This window comes from Dipodomys merriami, unplaced genomic scaffold (assembly GCF_024711535.1).
Source record: "Dipodomys merriami isolate MVZ:Mamm:240054 unplaced genomic scaffold, mDipMer1.0.p SCAF_305, whole genome shotgun sequence".
NCBI lineage: Eukaryota > Metazoa > Chordata > Mammalia > Rodentia > Heteromyidae > Dipodomys > Dipodomys merriami.
In genome coordinates this window covers 1,130,482-1,154,929 of record NW_027204549.1, presented here as the reverse complement: position 1 = coordinate 1,154,929, position 24,448 = coordinate 1,130,482, and the positions used below count along the sequence as shown (strand labels likewise).

The window sequence follows — 24,448 nt, the reverse complement described above, 5'->3', positions numbered from 1 at the left end:
AAGGCTCCTTGTACTTCTGGGCCTGCATTGTCCTCATGCATAAAATGCAGGTGGAAATAATTAGAACTAGAGGAGGAAGGGAGAAAGGAGTAACCCCAAGCAAAGTTCTTGTCCCAGACACTAAGTGCCCAGTATTTATGTGACTATTATTAGCCTACCAAGCACCTGGCACACAGCTGTCTCTATTTATGCCTACATGATGCCCCTTCTCCCTTAAGGACATTCTGACCCTACCTAGTTGTGCTTTCATCTGGGTGCCAGCCAGCTCCCGTCCAAATTCCTTCAGCACAATGACCTTAACATTCCTTCTCCACTGAGCAGGTACTTGAACCATTCCTGTCTCTTGCTTCCTCCTCAGTACACAGAGGCTTTCTGCCCTTATCTACTCGATTATGGTGTGTGGACCCTTACCTGTTGTGACTTTCCACACCCCCTGACTCTGGGCTTCCCCCATGGTGAGCTTCCCCGGTGGTGGGAGCTCTGGCTACAGAGACAGGCCCTGCTGGGGTCTCATCTCCTTCTCTACCCCTTCCTCCTGGGAAAGGAACCAGATCACTTTCCACACTAGGAAGAGGGGCAAGGTAGGATGGGGGACACAGGGCCACCTGTTCCCTTACCTGGCCTGTAATGAGCTTGGCCAGCTCCGTGTGGGTTCATTAACTGAGCCACCACATGGAACAGGAGCCCCAGCTGGCAGTTGGGCCAAGCAGGCTGCTTGTCACACTATAAAAGTCCAATTAGGGTGTTATCCAGGCAGATGCAGCTGGGGGTGGGCACTCTGTGTGATGGTAGGGCTCCCCATGGCTTTTGGAAGCCAAGAGTCTTTAGGGCGGGCTGGACTCACCTTTGACCCCAGGATGCTCACTGATCCCAGTCTGCCTCTCCCTTGGAGCTCAGTACATGAGGTCTGGGCTGGGCTGTGAGCCCTTTAGCCTCTCTGGCCTGCTTTCTTCATTTAAGAGTGGCTTCTTCCCTCCCAGTAGTTCAAGGGCTGGAGGGCAGGGCCTGGGTCTTGTCTATTCTTACTGCAGTGGGCCCAGCTCTGGCCACAGATAGGATGCTTGTGAGGTGGAGGGAGGGAAGAAAAAGAGAGAGAAGGAAAGGAAGAGGAAGAAGGAAGAGAAGGAGGAGGAAAAGGAAGGAGGGAAAGGAGGGAGTTTATTTGATTTATATAATCCATTTTGGCTGAGACTTATGGTTCAGAGACAGAACTGATCTGTCCAAGATTTTGTAGCAAATTAGAGGCAGAACTGAGATCCTTTCACTATAGGCCCAAAGTGTCTCCTTTGCTCTGGGGCCATAGCTTCCCCCAGGCCCCAGGTGTTCTCTACCTGTCTGGACAATGGGAAGATACATAGCTTTCAGAAGGTACTGTGTTCAGGCTGAGACTCAGCTGGGCTCAGTTCTGTGTGGCACGTGATTCAAAGGAAGTTCCCGATGACGATGACGGCCCTGATGGAGGACCTCCCGGGGCAGGCTGAACATTTGGAGAGCAATACAGAATTCCTTTTCTTTTCTGTTTTGCTTTTTTTTTTTTGTGGTATGGAAGTTTGAACTCAGGACCTTGTACTTGTTAAGAAGGTGCTCAGTTACCTCCAGCCCTCCCCCTCAACCTTGGGGACTTAAGACAGGGACTTTCTGGGCTGGACAACGATTCGCCTATTTTAGGCTTGCCACAAGAGCCAGGCTGACAACCACCTGTCTCCACCATTGATATGGAGTTTCATGGACATTTCTGCCCAGGGCAGTCTTGAACCCTGATCCTCTGGATCTCAGCCTCCTGGGTAGGTAGGATGACCAGTGTGAGCCACCAATGCCTATCTGCCTTGCATGTTTCTCCCCATCCAAGACCCAGACTTGAACTCATTATCTGACCCTTTATGCTCATTGACAGGTGCCCTGCCAGGTAAACCACACCTCCAACCCCATACTTTGCATTTTTTACTTTTAAAGGTTAGAGGGTGAGAATGTAGCTGAGAAAACTCATAGGGGGGAGTAGGTATGGATGAAAATCAAGTGGTAATTAGAGTTGCTGTGGGGACACTGTATCCTTTGACTGACTTAGGACCTAGGTGAAATGTCCCCCACTCCTGTACCCATCACCCAGCTCTGGGTTTCTGAGAGGGCAGAGTGGCCTTGGCAGCAGCCTTGCTATTTGGAGAGGGAAGACTAGACAAAGCAACAATCTGGAGGGCCAGTTTGCAAAGCTTGGTGATATGGGAGCTTGTCTGGAATGCAAAATCTCATTCTCCTATCCTCAACTGCTGTACCATCAGTCTGCCTTACACAGCCTGCCTGCACCTTGTGGTCGACAACTGCCCGGGAAGATGATTTTCTAGATGAAAAATAGCTCACATCCCACTCTCAGGCTGCACTAACCTTCCCTCCTTTGACCAGCACAGAACCCAGTCACTGCTCTTTCTAGCTCGCCTGCAAGGCCTAGCTTTTCTTTTTGAAGGCCTGGAGTGGGAGCCTTCTGAGAGCATGACTCTGCTGTGGAGGATAGCATGCAGGGCCTTGAAGCTGGGGTGGGTGAGTGGGCTGTTCTGGACAAGCTGGCTAGTTCCATGAAGACAGGATTCTCAGAACTTAAATCCTTTCTTCCTCTAGGTTTTCTAGAGAACTATTTTACAGCTCAGTACTGATGGCTCAGGTCTGTAATCCTAACCACACAAGAGGCTGAAATCCAGAGGATCATGATTTGTGACTCTTATCTCCAATGTACCAACAAAAAGCCAGGCTGGAGACATGGCTAAATGGTAGAGCACAAATTGAACAAGCAAGCCAAGCAAGAGCCAGGCCCTGAGAAACCCTGGATTAAAACCTTGATACCAAAAGGAAAGAAAAGAAAGAAAGAAATGATTTTTAAAACACTAACACTTTAATGTGTTTGGGGTTGAAAGTAGAAAGGGAAGCAAGAGGGAAGAGAAGAGGAAGAGAATGAGAAGGAGGAAGAGAAAGGTAAGGGATAAAGGAAAGAGAGGAAAAAAGAATCCTGTGTTGGGAACATAGGCCTACCCTTATACCTCCATTTAAAGATTCCAAAAGTACATTGGTATATGGCAGGCTCTGAGAACTTTTGCAACTGGTTGACTTCTTTCTGGAAGTTATTTGGCCACAGAATTCTCCCTCCTCATAACATGTATTTATATTTCACAAATGAGCACCCCTTGGGACAGAACTTAAAAAGCTCTGTTGTAGACAAATACTGATTTCCCTCTGTAGTATCCATATTCTGCAAATATTGCTCCATATTTGTGACAACCACAGCCCCTTTCTATTCCAATTCCCTTGATTTGTGATAGCCATCACCTCCCAAAGGAAATGCCACTAAAAATGCTTTGTCCAGAGGGGTCGTGTGTTCCTGGCTGGTTTTAGGACCATTGTGAGAAAAGCAATAAGGAATTCCACTGAAATATGGAAGAATTGTTTGGGAAAAGTCAGATTTTTAGAGAGAATTGGGAGGTGCACAAGTGGTTAGTAAGTAATATTCTATGCAAATATATTGCACAGGAGAGGTTTGGATTGTCTTCCAGCTTCATAGGACAGCTGGGTGGGAGGATCCACATGAATAACTAACTTCACTTCAAAGAAAGCGCTTTGCATTTAGATCTAGCCTTCCAGGTTATTCCTGAACAGAGAAGCATTTTTGCAGTGTCTGAATTGGGCTTATGTGCAACAAATTCAGGATTAACAGGTTGCTCAGTAGAGATGGAGATGGAGAAAAGCCCAGGGTGGGTCTGTGTCTTCACAGATAGTCATTACCATTTCTATGACTAGAATCACTCTAGTAAATTGTTTCATTTTTTTCAACTATCTCTTACCTCCACACTACCAGGGCCCAGTGCTCTCCCAGAAAAATCACAGGTACCATATCATGAGCTTTCTTGGTAAGTGTTGTATCTGGGTGGCAGATACTATTTTTACCTTTCTAGTTGAAAATCAGGAGATTGTAAGGAATTTTAATTTGCCCAGAGGGACACAGCTATAGCCCTTAAGTGACACAGCTAGGAAATCTTGGTTAGTCTGACTCCAAGAGTCAACAATACTAAATCTGTGTTTCCTCCTGTCTGTAGCTAAGACATCATCTGACCAGACCATTTTTTCCTTGAGTGGGTATTAGGAGTACCTACCCCCCTGCCTGGCCAACTCTGCTCTTCTCACAGAGGCTGCTTAGGGGCACTGCCTCGGCAAAGCTCCCCAAAGGGATCCCAGGCTTGTAGGCAGTGGCTTCTCTGACTCAACTGGTTATGTGTGTGTTTCTCCTGGGGCCTGGGTCAGACACACATACACATACACACATGTTCATGCACACACACACACACTTTATACTCTATAGAGTTTTGTGAATGAACGACTGCAAGGATGAAGGTACTAATGAGGATTTTCTTTATATACAGGAGGGAAAAAGACTTATTTGGGGCTGCAGGAGAGAAGCCAAACAAGGATAGCATTTTCCGAGAGGCAGATTTCAAGTCAACCTTAATTCTAGTAGCCAGAGCTATCCAGCCATGAAAGGGCCTCCTAGGGAGACAATGAACTCCCATCCATGGGTATCTTAGGTGGCCATTTTTGTAACATCATGGATGGTTCGATCCAATCTACATTCCTCAAAATATGGAGGAATGACCCATGAAACCAAAATGCTGAATTCCTTTTCACTTCTCAAGTCTTTTCAGTGGCCTTGAGTACAAAAACCTCAGTTGGTTGTGTGTGCTGTTAATGGCTCTCTGGTCTCCTTTTGAGAAATAGAGAGCAGACCTTAGGCTCAGCACCTCCTTAGGACTGAATAATGCTGTTTTGTTAGCTTTGATTTTACTTTTTCAGTAGTCTGCAATTTATAGCAGGGAAAGCTTTAAAAAGCCAAAGTGAGAGCAGAGAAAGTCCTCTGTACATGTGTATGTAAAAAGCAACAATCAACCAGGAGCTGTTGAGCATGGTGTGCAGCAAGGCAGCGATGTTGAAGCTAGGGTAAGCTCCCCGTGGGGTAAGCTGGGGTCCTCCTGTGAAGTGGGCAGCTTTCTCTTCCACCTTCCTTTCTTCATCTCCCACAGAGGTTTTAAGATTCAGTTTAGAGTATGCTCTTTGCCATGACTGCTGCCCCTTTTCTTCCTCTCAGTCTCTCCATCTGGCTTTCCCAATTTCACACAGGTTCCCTGGAGTCTTCAGAGACTATTTCCGGCACACTCCAAAGTGTCGATCAGGATGCAGCTTGTTTATTTATGTCTGTGCTTGATATATATACATACATGGACATCATTTAAATTTTATACTAAAAATGGGAAGTAGATGTGGCAAGAAAGGAGATCTTTCTGGTAGTATGTAGGGATTTAGTTATCTCTGGATTTTAACTAGGCAAAGCTTTCACTTTGCTTCTTCCTTTACCAGCCCTCAGCTGCTTTAGCCCTCCCCAGGGGTCCCAGTGAGGTAGAGAGAGTCAGGAAAGGAGTCCCTGTCCCCACCTGGTAGGCAAGGGAGCTGAAGGCCAGGCAGAGCGAGCCCAGATGGAAGAAGGGACCAGACTAGCTTAAGGTGAGGATTCCTTTCCTGTGCCTCATTTTGTAGGAGGATCCATAAAGCACCAAGGCTTACATGGAAGGAGATGATAGCCCAGGTGATACCTGATGGGGCAGGGAGTTCTGTTTTAGTAGGCTGGAGACTAGGGACCTGGCTTTGGGGGAAAGTGTCAGCTGCAAAAACTTGCCTTCCTCTCAGAAGAACCAGGGTCTTGGGGCAGTAGATTCTGGTTCATCTGCAATATGGGGCTCTGAAAGCTTGGAACTGGATTCTGTTTGCTAAGCGGAATTTTCCAGCCCCCAGCTGAGAAGTTGGAGAAGCTGCCTCACTGCTAATTTCATTTTCCTAGCTCACCAGCTTGGCAAGGCTTCGTTTCTCCAGCCTCAGTCTCTTGGAACCTCATACCCACTTCCCTTAGCCAAAGAAAGAAAGAAAGCTGTGACTCACCAGAAATGTTCATTGCTACTTTCTGGCCATAAAAAAGGAAAATATATACATATGCAAAAGTTCCAACATTATGTCCTAGCTCAGCAGCTCTCTGCCTGCAGAGAAAAGGCTGGGCTGCAAGATGGGAAGAGCAGAAAGGTTGCTCAGACCGTGCCTTTAATGAGAGTGCACTGGCCTGGGTTCACCACAGCATCTTCTAAGAGGGAGTCTGCAACAGCAAAGATAGCTGCTGGCAGAGAGAGCTGCCAGGATCTCTGGCTATTTGCAAAAGGGACAAGTGACCCCCTGGAAAGAAAGGGTTGATGCTTCAGGTGTCTGCAGCCACATGAGATGTGGAGCCACTTCTTGTACTCCCAGGATAATTCAGATGACACACCAGTGGTGCTCTATACATCTATCAGAAATAGGCCTTGAAGACCTACTTGCCCCATCATGTGCCATCTCTGTCCCTGCCCACCTAACCTCCTTTAATCACACTGGCCTTGATTCAGTCCCTCTGCTCTACTCCAGCATACCCTTCCAAACTCTTTCTCTGGCACCCTCCAACTTGTCTTTCTGGTCAGTTTCCTAGCCCTTTCTCAAGGATGCTTCAATGACCCTGCCCCCAAGCTCACCCAGTTCCCTTTGTTCTGGGCTGTCATGCTCCCTTCCTCTGTGGTACTTTCTGCCAGTCTAAATACATACATCTGTGGGATGTATATAGGGATGCTGTCTTCCCCACATCCTGTCTGCTCCCTGGAGGCAGGAACTACATTGTATCCTATGGCCCAGCCTTACAAAGTGCTTAACACAGATGGATCATGGGGCTGAAGAATGGCTGCAGAGGTTTGCCACCTCCCCAACCTGGTGTTTGACACTGTGGTTAGCTAGTTCTTATGGGATGGGTGATTTGCATGAGAGCACTCAGGCAGGATTGCTAACAGAGGGGAGCACCTACCCCCGAGTCCAGATGACTCAGTTTTACCATGTTGGCTCCCATTTGTGGTCCAAGGAGGCAAAAGGCCTGGCACCACTGTGAAGCTGCAGGTGCCAGCTTTCTACACAGAGGTCAGTTCTGGCCCTGACCCAGTGGACAGTTCACCTCGATCTTTTAGTCTACAGCTGAGCTGCCTACCTCACACATTCAGGAGGGGAAGAGGGAGGGCAGAGCTGGAGAGCTGGGTGGTTAGATGGCAGGTCCCTTCCGGCCCTCTTTCCAGTCATCAGGAAAGGACTATCCCAGCCACCTCCCTCTAGTGGCAGCCTTGCCAAGCTTCCTGGAGGTTTGCTTCCCCTTCCAGGTTGTCATGTGTGTCTGTGAAGTGGTTCAGCCTGTGTTATTCTGTGGTTTCAGATGTCATCCCAGTACTTGCTGTCAGCTTCTAGTCTTAACCCTAGCCCGGAGGCCTCCAGAGCCCTTTGAAGTGAACATACTCTCTCTCATCCCTGACCTCCTGGCTCTGCTCTTCACTCACAACAAAGGCTTCCTCTATACACCCAAGTGTCCCAACCAGAAAACTGGGGAGTCATTCTGAACCTCTTTTCCTCCCTCAACTCCCACTCCTACCAGGTTTAATCACTTTACTACCCCAGTATTGAACTCCTTAGCTTTTCTCTTAGCTCTTGGATGTTGCCTGCTGTCCTGTGTGTAGCCATGTGTGGGGGAGGGGGGGTCTGAAAGTGCAGTTTCAGAGGTTGGAGGTGTGGCTCAAGTGGTAGGGTACCTGCCAATGAGCATAAAGCATCATCCCAGTCTGACAGAAAAAAAAGTAAGTGCAATTCTACTCTTTTACTTCCCTGTTCTAAACCTTGCAGTGGCTCCTGGTTGACCTTGAAGGTCACACTCCTAAAGCCCCTTTGCTTTATGGTTTCTGCCTATTTCTCTCCAGCTTCAGCCATTCTCAATCCCACTTTAGAACACCATGCAAGAACGCCCCCCCTCCCCAACTATGTCTCAGTCACCCACCTGCTCCCTCCTGGTTCTTGGCAGACATTTGGTCATCACACTTTTCCACCTGGGAAGATTTTCCCATGGATACTACAGACCCACCTTTGGTTCTCAGTCTAGAAAGTGCTTCTTCCAGGAAGCCTCTGCCCCACAGCTCCTTCCTGTTAGGACCCTGCCCATCATTCTGTTTCCTGTGGATCCTAGCTCCCTTACTGAAGTGGAATGTCACTCAGGGGCTTGTGCACCTTCTGTTGGACCCAGTATGTATGTGTACACACACACACACACACACACACACACACACACACATACACACACACACACACACGTGTGCCCACACTGGGAAGCAAAGTAAGAACAGGAGTAAGGGTCAGAGAACAAGAACAAGAGTGCTTAGCACAGATACTCCATGGGGCAAGATAGGATCATTGGTTTTTGTTGTTTTTGTTTTTTTTTTCTTTTTTCTTTTTTTAGTAAGTGACTTGCTGTGTAACTCAGGTAGAACTAGCTTGTTTCCCAGGGATCCTCCTTCCTTAGCCTCCCAAGTACTAGAATTATAGCCCTGTGCTATCATGCCCTACTCTGGATTTTGAATTTTAGTTGTTCTTCTCCTTTCCTTCCTAAGGTTCATAGAGTGGTCTTGGTATAAAGTATGGGAGACAGTTGTGTTTCACTAGTTTGGAAAGCACTCAGACTTGAGTGTGCATCAGAATCCCCTGAAAAGCTTCTTAAAACCCAGATTTCCTGGGCTGATCCCAGTGTTTCTGGCTCAGCAGGTCTGGAGTGGATCTGCAGAATCTGCATTTCTGACAAGTTCCCTGGGTATGCGGGTGCTGCTAGTTGGGGAAATCCTGTGGGATGCCCTGGGTAGCATAATGCCCAGCCAGACATGCCTAGGGACCTCTCAACCACGGGAGGACACAAATTGTCTTGAATATACTTAACATGTATTTTCTGTAACCCTTCCTCCCAAATGCAAAGGCAAAACCCTCAAGGCCCGTGCCTCTCAAAATTCCACAGAAGGACGACGGAAGGGCAAAGGGGTTAAAAGAGCTTGAGTAAATCCCAGAGGCTGGAAGTGGCAGATGAGGGGAGACATATCCTCCTTCTGTTCTTTGTCCCACAGTTCTAGAACTCATGCACGTATATTAGATACAGTCCATTTACTACTTCTTAGCCCCTAGGGAGGCAGCTGCTTTTCACAAGGTGAAAGTACATCCAGTAAGTACCACGTTACAAGAGAGTAGATGCAACAGGATTAGTGTCAAAGGCCTGGGCAGTGGGTTCTGGCTCCAGTCATTTGACTGGAGAAATCACTTCAGCTCTCCCTAGCCTGCTTCCCCAGCTATATAAAAACCAACCCTCGGGGGCTCCATGAAGTCAGTGATTATCTGACATGACAGTTCCAGTGAACCAACCTGAGCTACCTTGGTTCCCCCAGAAAGGACCAATACCTCCTCTCCCCTGTGAACTGTTGGTATCTGGTCCTGCATCAGACCCGGCGGGAGAGCCGAGACCATGCCACCCTCAATGACATCTTCATGAACAACGTCATCGTCCGCCTCTCCCAGATCAGCGAAGATGTCATCAGGCTCTTCAAGAAGGTAGGCAAGTGGGCTTCTCCGTCTGTCTCAGGTCACACTGTGCCATGAGGGTGGGAGGCGGTTTGGGGGCAAGGGACTGGAAGGGCAGGTGTTGAAGGACAAGGGATTGTGGGTCATACTTGGTACTCCAGCCCTGAGTTTGACCCTCAGATGTGCCTTCCAGGGCATGATCTCAGCCACTTTAGCAATGACCACCACAAGACTAAAGACCTTTACCTGGGTAGGTAGGTAGTGAAGGTACGCTGTAAGAAGTCTGGTAAAGGGAAAACTGAGGGAAAGTAAAGGAAGGGGTGACATTGTTCAAAAAGAAATGTACTCATTACTTGACTCATGAAATGGTAACCCCTCTGTACATCACCTTACTAATAACAATAAAATTGTATTTAAAAAAGAAGTCTGAAAAAATGGAGATGAGTGCATATATATAAATTAAGACCCCCCAGAAATGGTATCACTCAGGCAGTCTGATGTTCTAGGAAATTTCTTTGATGCACAAATGCAGCTGTGCTTCCTATGAGTGCTTATGATTGATACATTTGCTATCATGGAGATACATTTTTTCCCCAAATGAGAACAGTCTTGCATGTATGGTGTTACTCCCTGCTTGTTACCTAGCAAATTGTAAAATGTTCTCTTACACAATTTTCCCACATCAAAAATACATTTCTATAGCATTTCAAATGATCGCATAGCATATCATTATATTGATGTACCCTAGCTTGTGTGCCTAATCTTTGATTGTTGAACATTTAGGTGATTTCTATCATTTAAATAATGCTGCTGTTAGCTTCTTTTGCTTTCACAGTTTTGCTTTCTTAGGGTTGATTTTCTGCAATAGAATTTTAGGGTGAAACATTGGTTTGATTTCATTGCTTTAGGTGGTGTATTCTATTTCCTCTGGAAAGCTATAATGTCTAAGAGGCAAAAGGGATGGGCTGTCACTTTTTAGGCCCCTTGAGGTCTCTGTATCCTGAGCTCCTTACACAATGTCTGGCAGGCTGGAGGTGCTGTGCAAATGTGTAGACTGAACTCATATTTATGAATGACAGTGTCCTCATCTGTAAAATAAGCTTGTGATTTAGCTCCATACACACCTTCTCTATCTAGTAGGGTTTAGGTTAATGCTTCCCAGAGTTAAACAAACCATGCTGAGAGAGATAAGCATTATGGTAGGGTATAGCGTCTGGGTCCAATGTTCTAAATTCTTAGATTCATAATTCTGGTCTCTCTGTCTGTCACTGTCTATCTATCCATCCATCCATCCATCCATCTATCTATCTATCTATCTATCTATCTATCTATCTATCTATCTATCTATCTATCTATCTATCTATCTATCTATCTATCTATCTACCTACCTACTTGTGGCAGCACTAGGGTTTGAACTCAGGGCCTCCCTGCTTGCTAAGTAGGTGCTCTGTCTACCACATGTGCCATACCCCTGGCCCCTTTTGCTTTAGTTACTTCTTGTGTTTATGCTTAGGCCAACTTGGATTGCAATCCTCCTATTTACATTTACCACATATCTAGAATCATAGGAATGTGCTACTACATCCATCTTTTTATTAGTTGAAATGGGGGAGGATTATCTTGCTGACTTTTTGCTCAGGTTGGCCTTAAACCATCTTCCCAGTCTCTATCTCCTGAGTAGTTGGAACTACAAGTGTGAGACACCACACCTAGCTCTTTTATTAGTTGTGTATCTTTGGGCTTGTTGCTTAAACTCATTTTCCTCATTTGTGAAGTGGAGTGGAAATACTGCAGGGTAGTTGGGAGGGTGGGCAGAGTTTTTGTTCTGTGTGGACAGTGTTCAGTGAGAGCTGGCTGTGACCATACAACCACATAGGAAGATTATTACTAAGGCAATTAACTCATCTTCTATAGCCAGGTGCTAGGTTTAGGGATCTGGTGATCTGGGATTGCTAGACACACAGAGAAGGGGGACAGCTGCCTTAAAATATAATCATCTCTCTATGGTCTGTGTTTACATTGTCCACTTGGAGAATTAGTTCTATGGCAAAATTTCAGTTGCAGGCTAATTACCTTCACTGTGTTCTCCTCCAGAGCTGTTTATGAAATGTGGTCTAAGTTTAATATTTGCATAAGCAAACATAATTAAGGAGGTAAATACAGTGCAAAAAAATCACACAATGATTTGCAAAGTCCAGCTGAAGCACTTCACACGCCTGCCAGTTTGCACTCCCTGTCCTGTTCTGGCTCCCACTGGCTGCTGCTGTCACCACTTTTTTTCCTGGGTGGGAGTGACGCACAGAGAAAGGGTCATCAGGGCCTCTAGGAAATGAAGGGGCTTTTTCCTGAGCTGAGCCCTGGGACAAGTGAGATAAATCTTTTCAGTTCTCATTTAGGCTGACAGCAGCCTGACTTGTGATGGAGGTTAACAGGGTGGAAAATAATGAAAAAATATCTACAGCTGAGCTCCTGGCTGCCTTGTTACCAGGCCTGTCCTATAGAACAAAGGAAATGACCCAGCCCCTGTGGGCTGCTGGTTTAGTGTGGTGTGGCCCCTTTGTGTCACATCAGCTATATATAATCTTGGAGCTGAGACCTGAACTCCTTATGTAAGGCATGCCCCTGCAGCTTCTCAGCCGTTTTGAGGCTGGAGTCTGGTAGATTGCGGGGAGGGGGTCCTCAGTCATCCCACTTGAGGGTAGAGGAGGGAAATTCTTAAGAAGCTATAACGAGAGCTCAGACATAGTGGCTTTGGTCCCTTCTCATCAGCATGGCTGCACTTTCGTTGTCTCAGGGCCTGCCTATAACTAACCATCCTGGTGAGTTTCAGTTTTGTCATCTGGGAAACAGATAGTGCGATGCCCATGTCGGGGGCTGCTTTGACAAGCAGAGGTAGGTCAGGTGTTCATTGCAGGCATGGTATCCTACCAAGTGCTCACTAAATGGAAGCTCACTAGTGATCCCTAAAACCAGAAGCTCTTTCCTTGTCTGAGGTGGGGTCCTGGGGCCTGAGGAGGCTGTCTCTGACCACTGTGCCAAGTCTGGCACTGGTAACAGCGAGACTGCAGACTTCTGGGCCTACTCTGTTTCCTGCCGCTATCCTGGCTTGGGCCTGAGGTAATTGTCCTACCTGCCAGCATCTCACTGATGTGGGATGCTGTCTGACTTAATAACACTGTCTTTCACATGGGGGTTGCACTTAGAAATGGAGGCAGCACTTCAAATTCCAGAAACCCATGCAGGTAGCCCACCTTGAGTAGGAGATGGGCACTAGCCACAATAATATGGAGAAAAGGAGATTTTAGAGGCCCTCTGGAATTAGGAACAACAGAAATACAACAGAATACAACAGAAATCCTGCTTTATGGGAGAAATGGAATTTTCCAGCTCCTTCAAGATGAGCTTGTTTTCAGGCTTGGAGGGACTTTGTGAACATAGAGGATGTCACCAAAAAACTCCAATTTCCTGCTCCCTCCCCTGTTTTGTGGTTGTTATTAAGTTGCTGATTTGAGGGTAAGCCCTGGGAAAGGGCTGTTTTCTAATTTGTCTATCCCTCTGGATGACCAGATGCCCCTCCTTAGAAACTTCAATCTATGTCCTTCCTGCTTTGAGTCCCTTTTCCTAGCCTAGGGGTCCCTGGGCTCTGATTAGCCGAGCACAGGTCACATGAGCACTCCTGAAGCTGCATCTGTGGCCAGGGAGATGCTGTGACCTGACTGAACAAGTCCAGGAAAGATGCCACCCTTGGAGCCAGATGTACATCCAACCACACTGTTCCCACTAGCCTAAGAATGAGTGAGAGGTGGTTCCTCAAGAAAAAATAGGTGTCCTTACAAGGGGAAGGGAGAAGTACAGCAATAGCTGTCCACTGGGCTCTCTCTTTTAGTCTTTTTGTCATCTTTTACTAGTTTTCCCTTAACAAAGAGTGCTCATTACTGCTCAGGGTAGCTCATTCCTCCTGGGAACAACTGTGATCAATAGAAAGTCCTCTTCTGGTCAAATGACTTTTCAAACCAGAAGAGAGTAGCTTTCCCAAGAGGTCCTAATTCCTTCTTCATGGCAAAAGCCCACTTTGTAATTTCTCTGTCACCTCCTTCCATGTGTCAATTATTTGGCTTTGTGTTTGAGTTTTCTGGAAAGTGGGGCAGACAGGAGGTAGCCCTAGAGTTGGGCATTGAAGGATGAGTAGGAGTCTACCAAGTGGGGAAAGGAGATTGGGAGGTGAGATTCTGCACAACGCAGATGAAAGATTCCAAAATGGCAGCTCACAGCTGAGTTTTGCTCTCCAGTGTAATCTGCTCAGTCCTCACTACATTAAGAAAACTTAAATCAACACTTATAAAGTTCAGATAAAATCAGTGTGTGTGTGTGTGTGTGTGTGTGTGTGTGTGTGTGTGTGTGTGTGTGTGTGTGTGTGTGTGTGTGTGTGTGTGTGTGTGTGTGTGTGTGTGTGTGTGTGTGTGTGTGTGCTACAAATCAGAAGCTCCAGCAATACCAGATCCCACGTGGGTCATCCTTGGCAGGAGTTCACAGGAGCTAAGTGACTGCCAGTTCCATTAGCGGGGCATGAGCCTTTCACCACCTGCAATCCCTGCTGTTTTCTGGTATGCTGTACCCAGTATGCTCCCTTACTTTATCTCCCCACCCGTGTGCATTTGAATTTGTAGCCTTACCCTTGAGCCTATCTACCACTGGGTCTTACATTCTATCATGTATCCAGATGACACGGAGAATGCGTTAAGTACACATGGCTGACCTCCACCCCATAGTTTCTGATTCAGTAGGTCTGAGGTGAGGCCTGAGAATCTGCATTTTAGAAACTTCTTAGCTGATGCTGATGCTGCCTGTCTGGGGACCACACATGGAGAATGGCTTACCTGGTTGAACCTCCTTGTTTACAGAAAAGGAAGCTAAAGCCTACATCTGCAAAATGCAGAGTCTTACTAAAACCTGGGGTTTTGACTCAGGCTCAGTCCTGAACCCACTACCCTATGGGTCATACCAGCTGAGAGGCTCAGCGTGCGTCACACTAACTCTCCCCCCTCCCTCCACCATGCCCACGCCCAACCGTTTGTGAGGGTAGGTATTGAAGCCTATTCCACTTTCATTCTGTTTTCTTCAGCATCCTCAACAATAGCCATCTATTATTCTATGCTCTGATGCCTGCAGAATTTAATTACTTGCCGTGGCCGTGATGTGAATTTGATTGTAGGAAGCTGCAGGGTGCTGGAAGAAGCACTAATGAGGAAAGATTCTTAGCAGAGAAGAGAGGACATGGGTGGTGGGGTGGGCGGGGATTGTGTTTGAAAGCAACCATTCACTGTGTGGCAACAAGGACTTGGTCTTGAGTGAGTTTTCTCGTTCCCACCTCGAAGATGTCCAGCGCATTTCATAAATAAATCAGGGCTTTTGTGTCCAGTAATTGCCTTGCTTTGTAACAGAGATCAAAAGCATCCGTGGCCTTGGATTCAGAGCCAAGTTTATTTTTCTTTTCTTTTCGTTTTTTGCTAGCGGGAAAGAGTGAGAGTTTGCATGCTGGAGGGCCCAGTTATGAGGCCTACGAGGTGGGGGGAGGGACAAAATGGGCAGACTGCCAAAGGACAAAGCCCTTCGCTCCATCTCCACTGTCTCCCAGCGAGAACAGCCTTGCAAAGCTGAGCATCAGCAGGCAATCCCAGTGCATTCAACAAACATATTAGTGCTAGTATGATGATAGGTAAACAATTAATTATAGCAACAATTAGCCCTAGGCTAAGTGTACTACACACATGCAATTCTTTAAGTGGAGAAGGAAGATGCTATCATCAACCCATTTTATAGTTGAGAAAACTGATGCTGATGAAGGCTGAAGCTAGGGTTTGACTCCAGATGGGTCTGATGCCAGAGCTCATACTCAGTGACAGAGACAGGTGCTAAAAAAGACAGAGATTTGAATCAGACACACCCCTTCCTGAAGGAACTTACAATGTTGTTTAGGAATGGAGACAGGTGTAAAGTAGTAATTCACTTAGGTGCAAGGATGGGGGGTGGGGAGGGGGCTGGGTCATCACCTGTGTTCATAAGGAGTTTATGACAGGAGGCCGAGCCTTTCCACTCCCCTGTGGTGTGGTCATTGGATGCCGGCTGCCTGTGCGTGGGCAGATGTCCCTTCAGCTGTGGCAAATCAGAAGAGGGATTACTGAGAAAAGTCTGTAGACAGCACTCCCTTCTACGGTCCTGAAGGGGATCTGAGCATATTATCACAATGTCCTCAACACAGACAGAGCTCCCAGTAGAGTAAGCAACAAGAGTTCAGACCAAAGCAAAGGCAGGTGGGTAGAAAGGACCAGGTTCTGTATTGTGAACAGGCAAGAAGTCTAGCATAGTGGTTAGTGTTAGAGATGGGCTATGGCTTAATCTCTGTTTTGTCACTTTTCAGCCATGTGAGTCCCATCTGATCCCTGGCTTTCTGTGTTTCCTTATTTTCAAAATGGAGCTAATAATAACCTCTTTCCTATGGCTGTTGTAAGATTTTCCAGATGATGCCAAACATCTATCTGGTCACAAGAAGCAATCAATGAATAGCTGTGAATAGAATGACTTACGACTGAAGATGGGAGAGCGATTTTATTCAGGTGCATAGGTTTCAAAGAATCAGAAATAGGCCAGGTGCTGGTGGCTCATGCCTGTAATCCTAGCCACTCAGGAGGCCCAGAAAGCCACTCAGTGACAGGCTCCGAATGATAGTGGTCTTGTTTCTTTCTTTGTTTAGAACCCTTTTTTTCCCTCTTTTTCTTACCTTATATTGATGAAGACCTCCCACCAGTTGTGTGGAAAGAAGAGGCATTGTTGATTTAGAAAAGGCATGCTTTTAACTTCTAAAAAACTCAGTGAACTAGGAATGCATAGGAACTCCATCTGTAGTCTGATGTAGGATGTTTATCAGATACCACCAGCAAATGATACCTCCCATGGAAGAGTGTTCAGCAGCAGGGCTGCTTACAAGATTAATATACAAAACTTGATTGTTTTGTGTGCTAGCCCATTCAATTAGGAAATGACATATAAATGCATTATAAAATAAGAATGATTGGAAATTAATGCCATTGATGCTACAGATTAGCCACACCCCAGAAATTTTGATAGAAATGCTGTCATTGCCATTCAGATATAAATATTTCATGGCTCTCATGGTGATTTTTTTCTTTTCCCATGAATTATTCAAAATTATGCCTTTTTCCAGTTTAAAAGATTTTTTTAAAGTTTTCTGTGTATTTTAAATTTCAAACACATTTTGTACCTAAGAAAACCTAAGAAAATTAGGCTTATAAGGGTTCTCCTTCCCCCCAGGGAGAGGATAGTTGTTGGGACATTGGCCTTATAAGATATCAAGACTTCCTTGTAAGCTAGTTGTAAAATAGGCCACACTAGAGCATGGCTGGACAAACTGTTCATGAGATAGAACAGAGAGCCCAGGAAACAGAGCCTCCTCCACACACACATGGGAAGTGAATATACCACAGTATATGCTGCAAGATCAAGAAATAGAAGCTGTTATCATTATTATCCATAATGATAAACATCATTAGGAGCATTAATACTAAGAGTATACTGTTAATAGTAAGAGTTATACTACATTGATATAATAGTAGCAGTGTTACATTAATAGTAATAGTCATAATTAATAGTAATAGCTAGTGTTATTAATAGACATTCAGAAATTCTTACTTTGACCATATCAGGTCACTCGTTCATAGCCATTCCAAAGAATCCTTGGATTCTCACAGGCATATTGTTTTAGCAACTCTGAAGTGAAGCTTTTATGGTAAAAAGGGTCGCAAGGAGATTTTAGGTAAAATTACAGGGCAGGGGTCTGGCTGGCATGAGGCCAGGCTCATTGCTCAGCACTGTGCCGGAGGCCCACTGTGGCTAAGTGCCTCCAAGACCATGTATAGATATCCAAGTCCCACCCACAGGAAGACGAGTTCAGGAACTTGAATTTATATTCCAGCTTATTGAAAAAAATGAGTAAAAGCACAGTAGACTTGTATCAGCAAGAGACATGCATTCATTCTGGAAAGGGAAGGGACAGAAAGGATAACTGGGAGTAGGGAAGGAACAAACATTCAAGGAAGAGGGAAAGATAACTCAGATCATGTTGGGAGGGCTGGGAATCTGGCTTAGTGATAAAATGTTTGCCTAGCATGTATGAAGCCCTGGGTTTGATCCCTCAATACCACATATACAGAAAAATCTGGAAGTGGTACTGTGGCTCAAGTGGTAGAGTGCTAGACGTTAGCAAAAGAAGTCAGGGACAGTGCCCAGGCCCCGAGTTCAAGCTCCAGGACTGGCACAAAAAAATAGTGTATTTGAAGGCAAGGTATGGCAACAGGACCAAGCGACTCTTGATTGAGTCTAGGAGAAATTGGCCCTTTAGTGATTGGAGTTGCTGGGCTCAGGGGAGCACGTTATGTTTTTGGACAAACAGTTGTTCTGGGAGCTAGACAGTGCTTACATACATCATATATTTAACTATGGAACATCTCTGTGGGTTTTAAGTTTTGAGCTGTGATCAGTAAACAAGCCAGAGCATAGTAAAGTGATGGAGGAATATGTTGGGGTTTAGGAGGGAAAGAGAAAGAATGGTTAGGAAAAGCCTCCCAGAGAAGATCCTGATTGGCTCAATCTGGGACATGTTTCTTGTCTCTGATCCAATCACTGGTGAAAATGCTGTATAGCACTGGCCAAGCTCAATCCCATGCCCGATGGACCATCTTGTTTGGCCAGATGAGCAAGGACCAGTACCATGTATATTTCATCTTTTCTTAGAAGGGAGGAAGGGAGAAGCAAGAGATGACCATCATGGCTGGTGTGTACCTTGCAGGGCAGGTAGGACAGAAGACTAGACCTGTTTGTAAGAGAACCAAGGGCCAGAGACCCAGATGCCTATGCAAGCAGTAAGCGAGGGCATCAGACAGGTTGGCAGTGTCCAGGGAGCTTGCTCTTCTTCATACCTTCCTTGTGTCCTGGACTCACAACCACTAGCATCTTTGTAATGGTTGTTCTTCATCCGCATGTCACACTGAGCACTGAGGAAACAGACTAGAGTAAGTTAACCTCGATGGGGTGGGACTAAAATTCTATTCTGTTTCTTTAATGCAACCATCAGCTCTCAGATGGGACTGCCTGGCTCTTGTTAACCCTAGGCTAACAGAATCAGTGCTTAGCAGGCAGTCACTGAAGTATGGCAGGTTCCCAGGCAGTAACATTTATATATGGGTGTGTGTGTATATATGTGTGTACGTATATATGAATGTATACATATATATGCATATAAGAATTGGTTAGAAGGGGAAATATTTTCAACTACAGTTCCAAAAATTACTGAATGAGGAACTCAAATCAAATATTCCACTAGAACTAGACAGTCACCAACTGTGCAACCCTGGGCCAGTTATGCATCCCTTCAGAACCTCTAGCCTTCCTTCATTTGTCAAGTGGGATTAAGAGTAGTACTTCCTTTTAAAGCTATAAATTAGATAACATATGGAAGCAACTTTGGACAGTGTTTAGCAAGTGGCAGATGTCCATAAATGCTGTATTGTATACTGATGCCACAGGAGCTAAAATCCACAACTTAGGGGAAAATTTATTGATTTATAAATGCCAGAGAAGTATGCAGATTTTTCTGGAAGTACTGAGTAGCCAAGAAGAACATATTTGCAGGCCAGAGGAACCCACTTTGAACCCTTGGTCTAAGGCTTCTTTTCTCTTTGAGGTATAGTTTTGTCCTCCAGGGAACATTTGATAATACCTGGAGATGGTTTTTGTTGTGACAACTTGAGGTTGTTACCAGCACACATAGTCATTTGGATATTTATAACACCATTTGCTGGTCATATAAAATTATCAATATAGGCAGATGATGAGAAGCATAGTAGAAGCATACATGTCTGTCCCATCATGTACTAAATAATTTTGTGAGGCTCCAGCTGGACATTCCCTAGCCCTGATAGTGTGGTGGAGTCCAGGAATGCTCTAAATACCCCACTGTGTATAAGAAAGTTTCTACCATAGACGCGTCTGTCTCTAAGGGAGCTTAACTGCTACTAGCTAGAGGCAGGAGAAAGATGCAGGGAACCAGGCAGGGCTGGGTCTGCCTGTCATCATGGTGACCAGCTCCTGTGGCCTCTGCTACATTTCACAGGTCTGTTAGGGTCAGAAAGATAGGACTGTCCCCTTTCAACTCTGGGGAACCACACTTTCCTGGCTGAACCCTTCTCGGCCTAATGTCCTTTCCACAGCCCACACTTCCTGTTTACAGAGGTGGTGGCTTGAGTATGATGTGAAAAATGGGGACAGTGAGTGCCAGTGTGGTGTCACTTGAATTCCCAAGGGCTAGGCATGGTGACCTGCTAGCGATCCTCAGTTCTGGCTGCCTGTTCCTGGTGGAATGTTTGAGTTCCTCATTTAGTAATTTTTGGAATTGCAGTTGAGGATAACTCCCTTCCCAACTCACTCTCTCTGTCTCTCTGTTTCTATCTCTATCTGTGTGTGTGTGTGTGTGTGTGTGTGTGTGTGTGTGTGTGTGTGTGTGTGTGTATTCATGAATGAAAGGAACAGAACGGACCTGTAGTCCCCCCTCATCCAATCCATGTTCTGTACAGATCTTCTTCCTCCTGAAGCACAGCCCTAATCGTCATGTCCTCCCACTCAACGGCTTTCCGTGACTCCCAGTCCTACTCTGAAGGAAGCCAGTGCTCCCATCAGCCTCCGCAACCTGGCCTAGCCTCCATGTCCAGCTTATCCCCTGCTCTTCCTGTTTCACATTTCTCTTTGAACACCTGCCACCTTTCCACACTGCTGGTCTCCTGCCTTTGCTCAGGCTGTGTCCCTGCTGCCCTACCACTGGCCATGCACTGAAAGGGAAGGTGGCTCTAGGAGTCTTCCCGCCTCCTCCCATGGCACTTCATCCTATACCCTTTTGGGATACTTTCTACCTCCTGCCGCCTGTGTGCTCTTGACCCTCAGCCCTGCCAAGGGATTTAGCTTTGGGTTCCCTTCTCTGGACAGCGTTCTACCTCATCACTGATATCACAGAGATATTGGTTTGGCCTGTACTACATACTATGTGTGTTGGCTCTTCATCCATGATACTTATCACAGCATTCCACTCTCACAAATTAAGAAGCCAAGGCTGAGAGGAACTGTCCCAGCACTCATTCATAGATTTGTTTAGTAATGCTATCTAATGAGCACTTTGGTAGGACAGGCTTTGTAACAGGGCTGCATTCGTGTGGAAGTTGGATATCCCAGGCGGGCGAGGCTCCTGCACCTGGTTGGAACTCGCACGCAGACAGTGAGGGCCAGCCCCTGTCAAACTCTAGGCAGTGATCGGACCATGGAAGGGCAAGAGACCAGCAGGGGAGAGAGTTGCTTGAAATTTGGGATCAAACCAAGGTTTAAAGCATCCATTGTGCCCTAAAAGCCAGGAAGTTGGTATCCAGATAAGTGCCAAATGTGCGTGCTACTCGAGGAAGACAAGCCTTGAAGCAGGAGAGTGCAGACCTGCTGGTGGAATATTTCCTAGATGACCTGAATTGCTACTTACTGTAAAGGCGAATCAGGATGCTAAATCAATGTGTCCAAAACAGTGGCCTGTGGAACGTCATTATGAGCTGTTAGTGAATACTGAACAACAAATACATACTCTGGTCTTATTCACCTGCAGAACAGAATTAAAGAAAGAGTCTGTAGGGCTTCCCAGAATTCTTAATACACTAATGTCACTTGTGAGTCACAAAGGCCAGACAGGATGTGTAGAGATTTCCAATTTACGTGACCAGGGAATTCCCTTTCCATGCAATCTCCCTCTGGGAATTTGTTTCTGGGCACAAATTGGGAATTCATATTTAGTTTAGTGATTTCTGTGCCCCATCCCCCCCAACAACCAGCATTTCATCCCATATATTCTGTGCTTTTCTGTATTGAAAAGAAGCTGGGCCCGGCATCATTGGCTTATGGCTGTAATCCCAACTACTCAGGAGGCTGAGATATGAGGATCACAGTTTGAAGCTAGCCTGTCTCTGTGAAACTCTTATCTTTGCAAATAACCACTAAAAAACTGGAAGTGGTAGTGTGGCTCAAAGTGCTAGAGTGCTAGCCTTGAGCAAAAGAGCTTAGGGACAGCGCCCAGGCCCTGAGTTCAAGTCCTACTACTGACAAGAAAAGAAAGGAAAGGAAATTGGTAAATGAACCAGAAGACTTCTCCTTCTGCCTTCAACATTAAAAAAAATTAACTGTTTTAACTGATAATATTTATATGTATAGTGTACAATATATGTGTACTAGTCAAGTCAGGTATATGATGGCATATTATGTGTAATAATCAAGTCAGATGATTAACATTCCTATCTCTTCAAAGACTTATCATTTCTGTGTTGACATTTGTTCTTCCATATTCCAGAGCAAGGAGATTGGCCTGCAGATGCACGAGGAGCTCCTGAAGGTGACCAATGAGCTCTACACAGTAAGTCCTGCCCAGGCCCACTGCTGCTGGGGACTGGAGGACCTGTCTTCAGCACCCAGAACTGGAGGGAGGTGAAGCAGGAGTCTCTTAGCTGTGTCCTCTGTTGGAGTGACAGTAAATTACTATGTCAGAAGTGTAATTGACATCTGGGAAGGGGTCTAGACACGTTTGGTTGGTAAAAGTTCATGGGAGATTTGAATAGCCTGCAGAAATGGGGTATGTTACTTGTGAAAATGAAGGAGCACAGTCAAGGTGAGGAAGCATGAGAATGAAGGCTTCGAAGGGCGGGGATGTGGAGTGGGGCCTTGGGCAGGCACACTACTTGTCTGGATCCCAGGATCCTCTCCTGCAAATCCCTTTTCTGAGGATGATGTTTGCTGAGGAGGTGAGCATGTCATCCCATTTCCTAACATCCTCATTTGGCCCAGAGCTGACTTGCAGCCTGCTTGGAATGGGGTCGGGGGTGGGAGGGTTACGTGAAAGAAGCAAGTGAGTGAAGAGTGTAAGCACCGTGGGTCTGTGGGGTCCCAGCTCCCAGACTGCTTTGAGCTGCCTTTAGCTTCCTCAGAGAGGAAATAGAGAGCAGCAAGTGGGTTGCCAGCCCCTCAGCCCTATGATGTCCAGAGCAACATCTAGAACTAGTATGTTATGTACCAGGGTTCCTTGTAAAGCTTCTCACTCAAAGTTAAGTAGAGGGATTCTGCTAAAATTCCATTTGAAAATCCTTGTTACAAGGGAAAAGAACCACAGCCCTGTGAAGCTCCCTCTCTTGGCTGTTACTGTCTTTCTAAAGTTGTATATGGTAGAGCCAGCATGTGGTTGGTTCCTCAGCATTGAGAGCATTTGCACAGGGTCTGGAGCTTAAGAGGAAGGCGGGGTTCAGACTCCAGTCAGCTGAGGACTTAGGGCAAAGCAATCTATAAAAATGAAAGGCTGAGTGTGGTGGCAAGCTAGTTAAGAGGTTGAGAGCTGGGCTGGGAAGGTGGCTCAGTGGTAGAGTGCTTGCCTTGCATGCCTGAGGCCCTGGGTTCGATTCCTCAGCACCACATAAGCAAAAAGAAAAAAGCCAGAAGTGGTGCTGTGGCTCAGGTGGTAGAGCGCTAGCCTTGAGCTGAAGAGCTGAGGGACAGTGCCCAGACCCAGAGTTCAGGCCCCATGACCGGACCCCCCCCCAAAAAAAAGAGGTTGAGAGATAGGGAGATCAGCCCAAGAAAAAAATAGATTCCCCATCTCAACAAACAAGTTGGGCCTGACCTGATGACACGTGCCTGTGACCCCAGCTACCTACCTAGGAGGTATAGGTAGGAGCAGCATAAGACTGGACAGCACTAGGCAGGTGTTAAGGATCAGTAGGATGGCAGCATCTCTGTACCCCTCATGATGCCCTGGGTCCTGAACCTAGCAGATGCTACATTCATAGCTATCCCTGCTGTCCCAAGGGCAGGGCAGCTGGATGGAAATGCCACTGGCATCACACACACAGACAGGCAACTCTTGCCGTGCTGAAGGTAGCCTGGCTGGAGGGAGGAGGCCCAGTGCCTCTCAGCACACTCTCTTTTTGTTACAGCAGTGTAGGGGAGTGGGGGAGGGGTTGGGGGAGTGGTGTGTGTCTCAGGGTACCAATAACACCTTCCTAATCTTTTGTTGTTGACTGAATTCTGAGTCTTGGTACAGTTGGCCTTCTGGATCCATGTATTCAACCAGCCACAGGTGGAGATTTTTTTAAAATTATATCTCTGTTCTGAACATGTGAGGATTTTTACTAAACAATATGTTACAATAGAGCAACCATTATATAGCATAACACAGTATTATATATAATTAATCTAGAGACAACTTAAAGTACATAGGAAGATATGAGTAGGTTCCTGTCTACCTGGAAACAGGAACAATGTAGAGGGAGACTCCAAGGGTAGGCATTTCATTCATTCATTCATTCCTTTAACAGGCCTTCCCTCTGCCAGTCTTCATAGCCTTTAAATGTCTAAAGCATGTTAGTCTAACTGGACGTGCATGTTCACACACCCATTTACACATATGCACACACATGCATACATGCTCATACTCTTTATACACTAGTGCTCATACAACTTCTCTTTTTTCTCTGAATCCACATCAGCTCAACACATTATATAGCCTTTGATCACATAGTAGTTTGGGAGGAAAAATGGGCAGAGAATGAGATGTCAAATCACTGTGCCAATCCCTCTAGAAGAGACAAACAACACAACAACAAACAGCCAGAAGCTCACTCTTGTTTTCATTGTTCAACTAAAAATATGTTTAGGTTTTTCAGTGAGATTTATCTATTATGCTGTTAGCCAGCCAGCATCTCAGCTCCTCATTTGTGCTCAGTAGCTTTGCCCAGGCTTGCCCAGACAATAATGCCCAGCCTGCCTTTCCAGTCCAGGCTGTAGGAGGGCCCAGAGCTGCTTTTCCATGTGGAGAGGCCCAGGAACATCCACACCCAGCATC

The 24,448-nt window shown here is 46.0% G+C and overlaps 1 protein-coding gene across 6 annotated transcripts in view; it reads left to right on the top strand.

The window, feature by feature from the left end:
• The window catches only part of LOC138840888 (SLIT-ROBO Rho GTPase-activating protein 3), a 188,608-nt gene that overhangs the window by 100,971 nt on the left and 63,189 nt on the right, over positions 1-24,448 (top strand). For all 6 annotated transcript variants that reach the window (XM_070041282.1, XM_070041281.1, XM_070041280.1 and 3 more), the window contains 2 exons: positions 9,333-9,495; positions 21,911-21,973. In XM_070041282.1, coding sequence (XP_069897383.1) covers positions 9,333-9,495; positions 21,911-21,973 — 226 coding nt within the window. The remainder of the gene's footprint in view (positions 1-9,332; positions 9,496-21,910; positions 21,974-24,448) is intronic.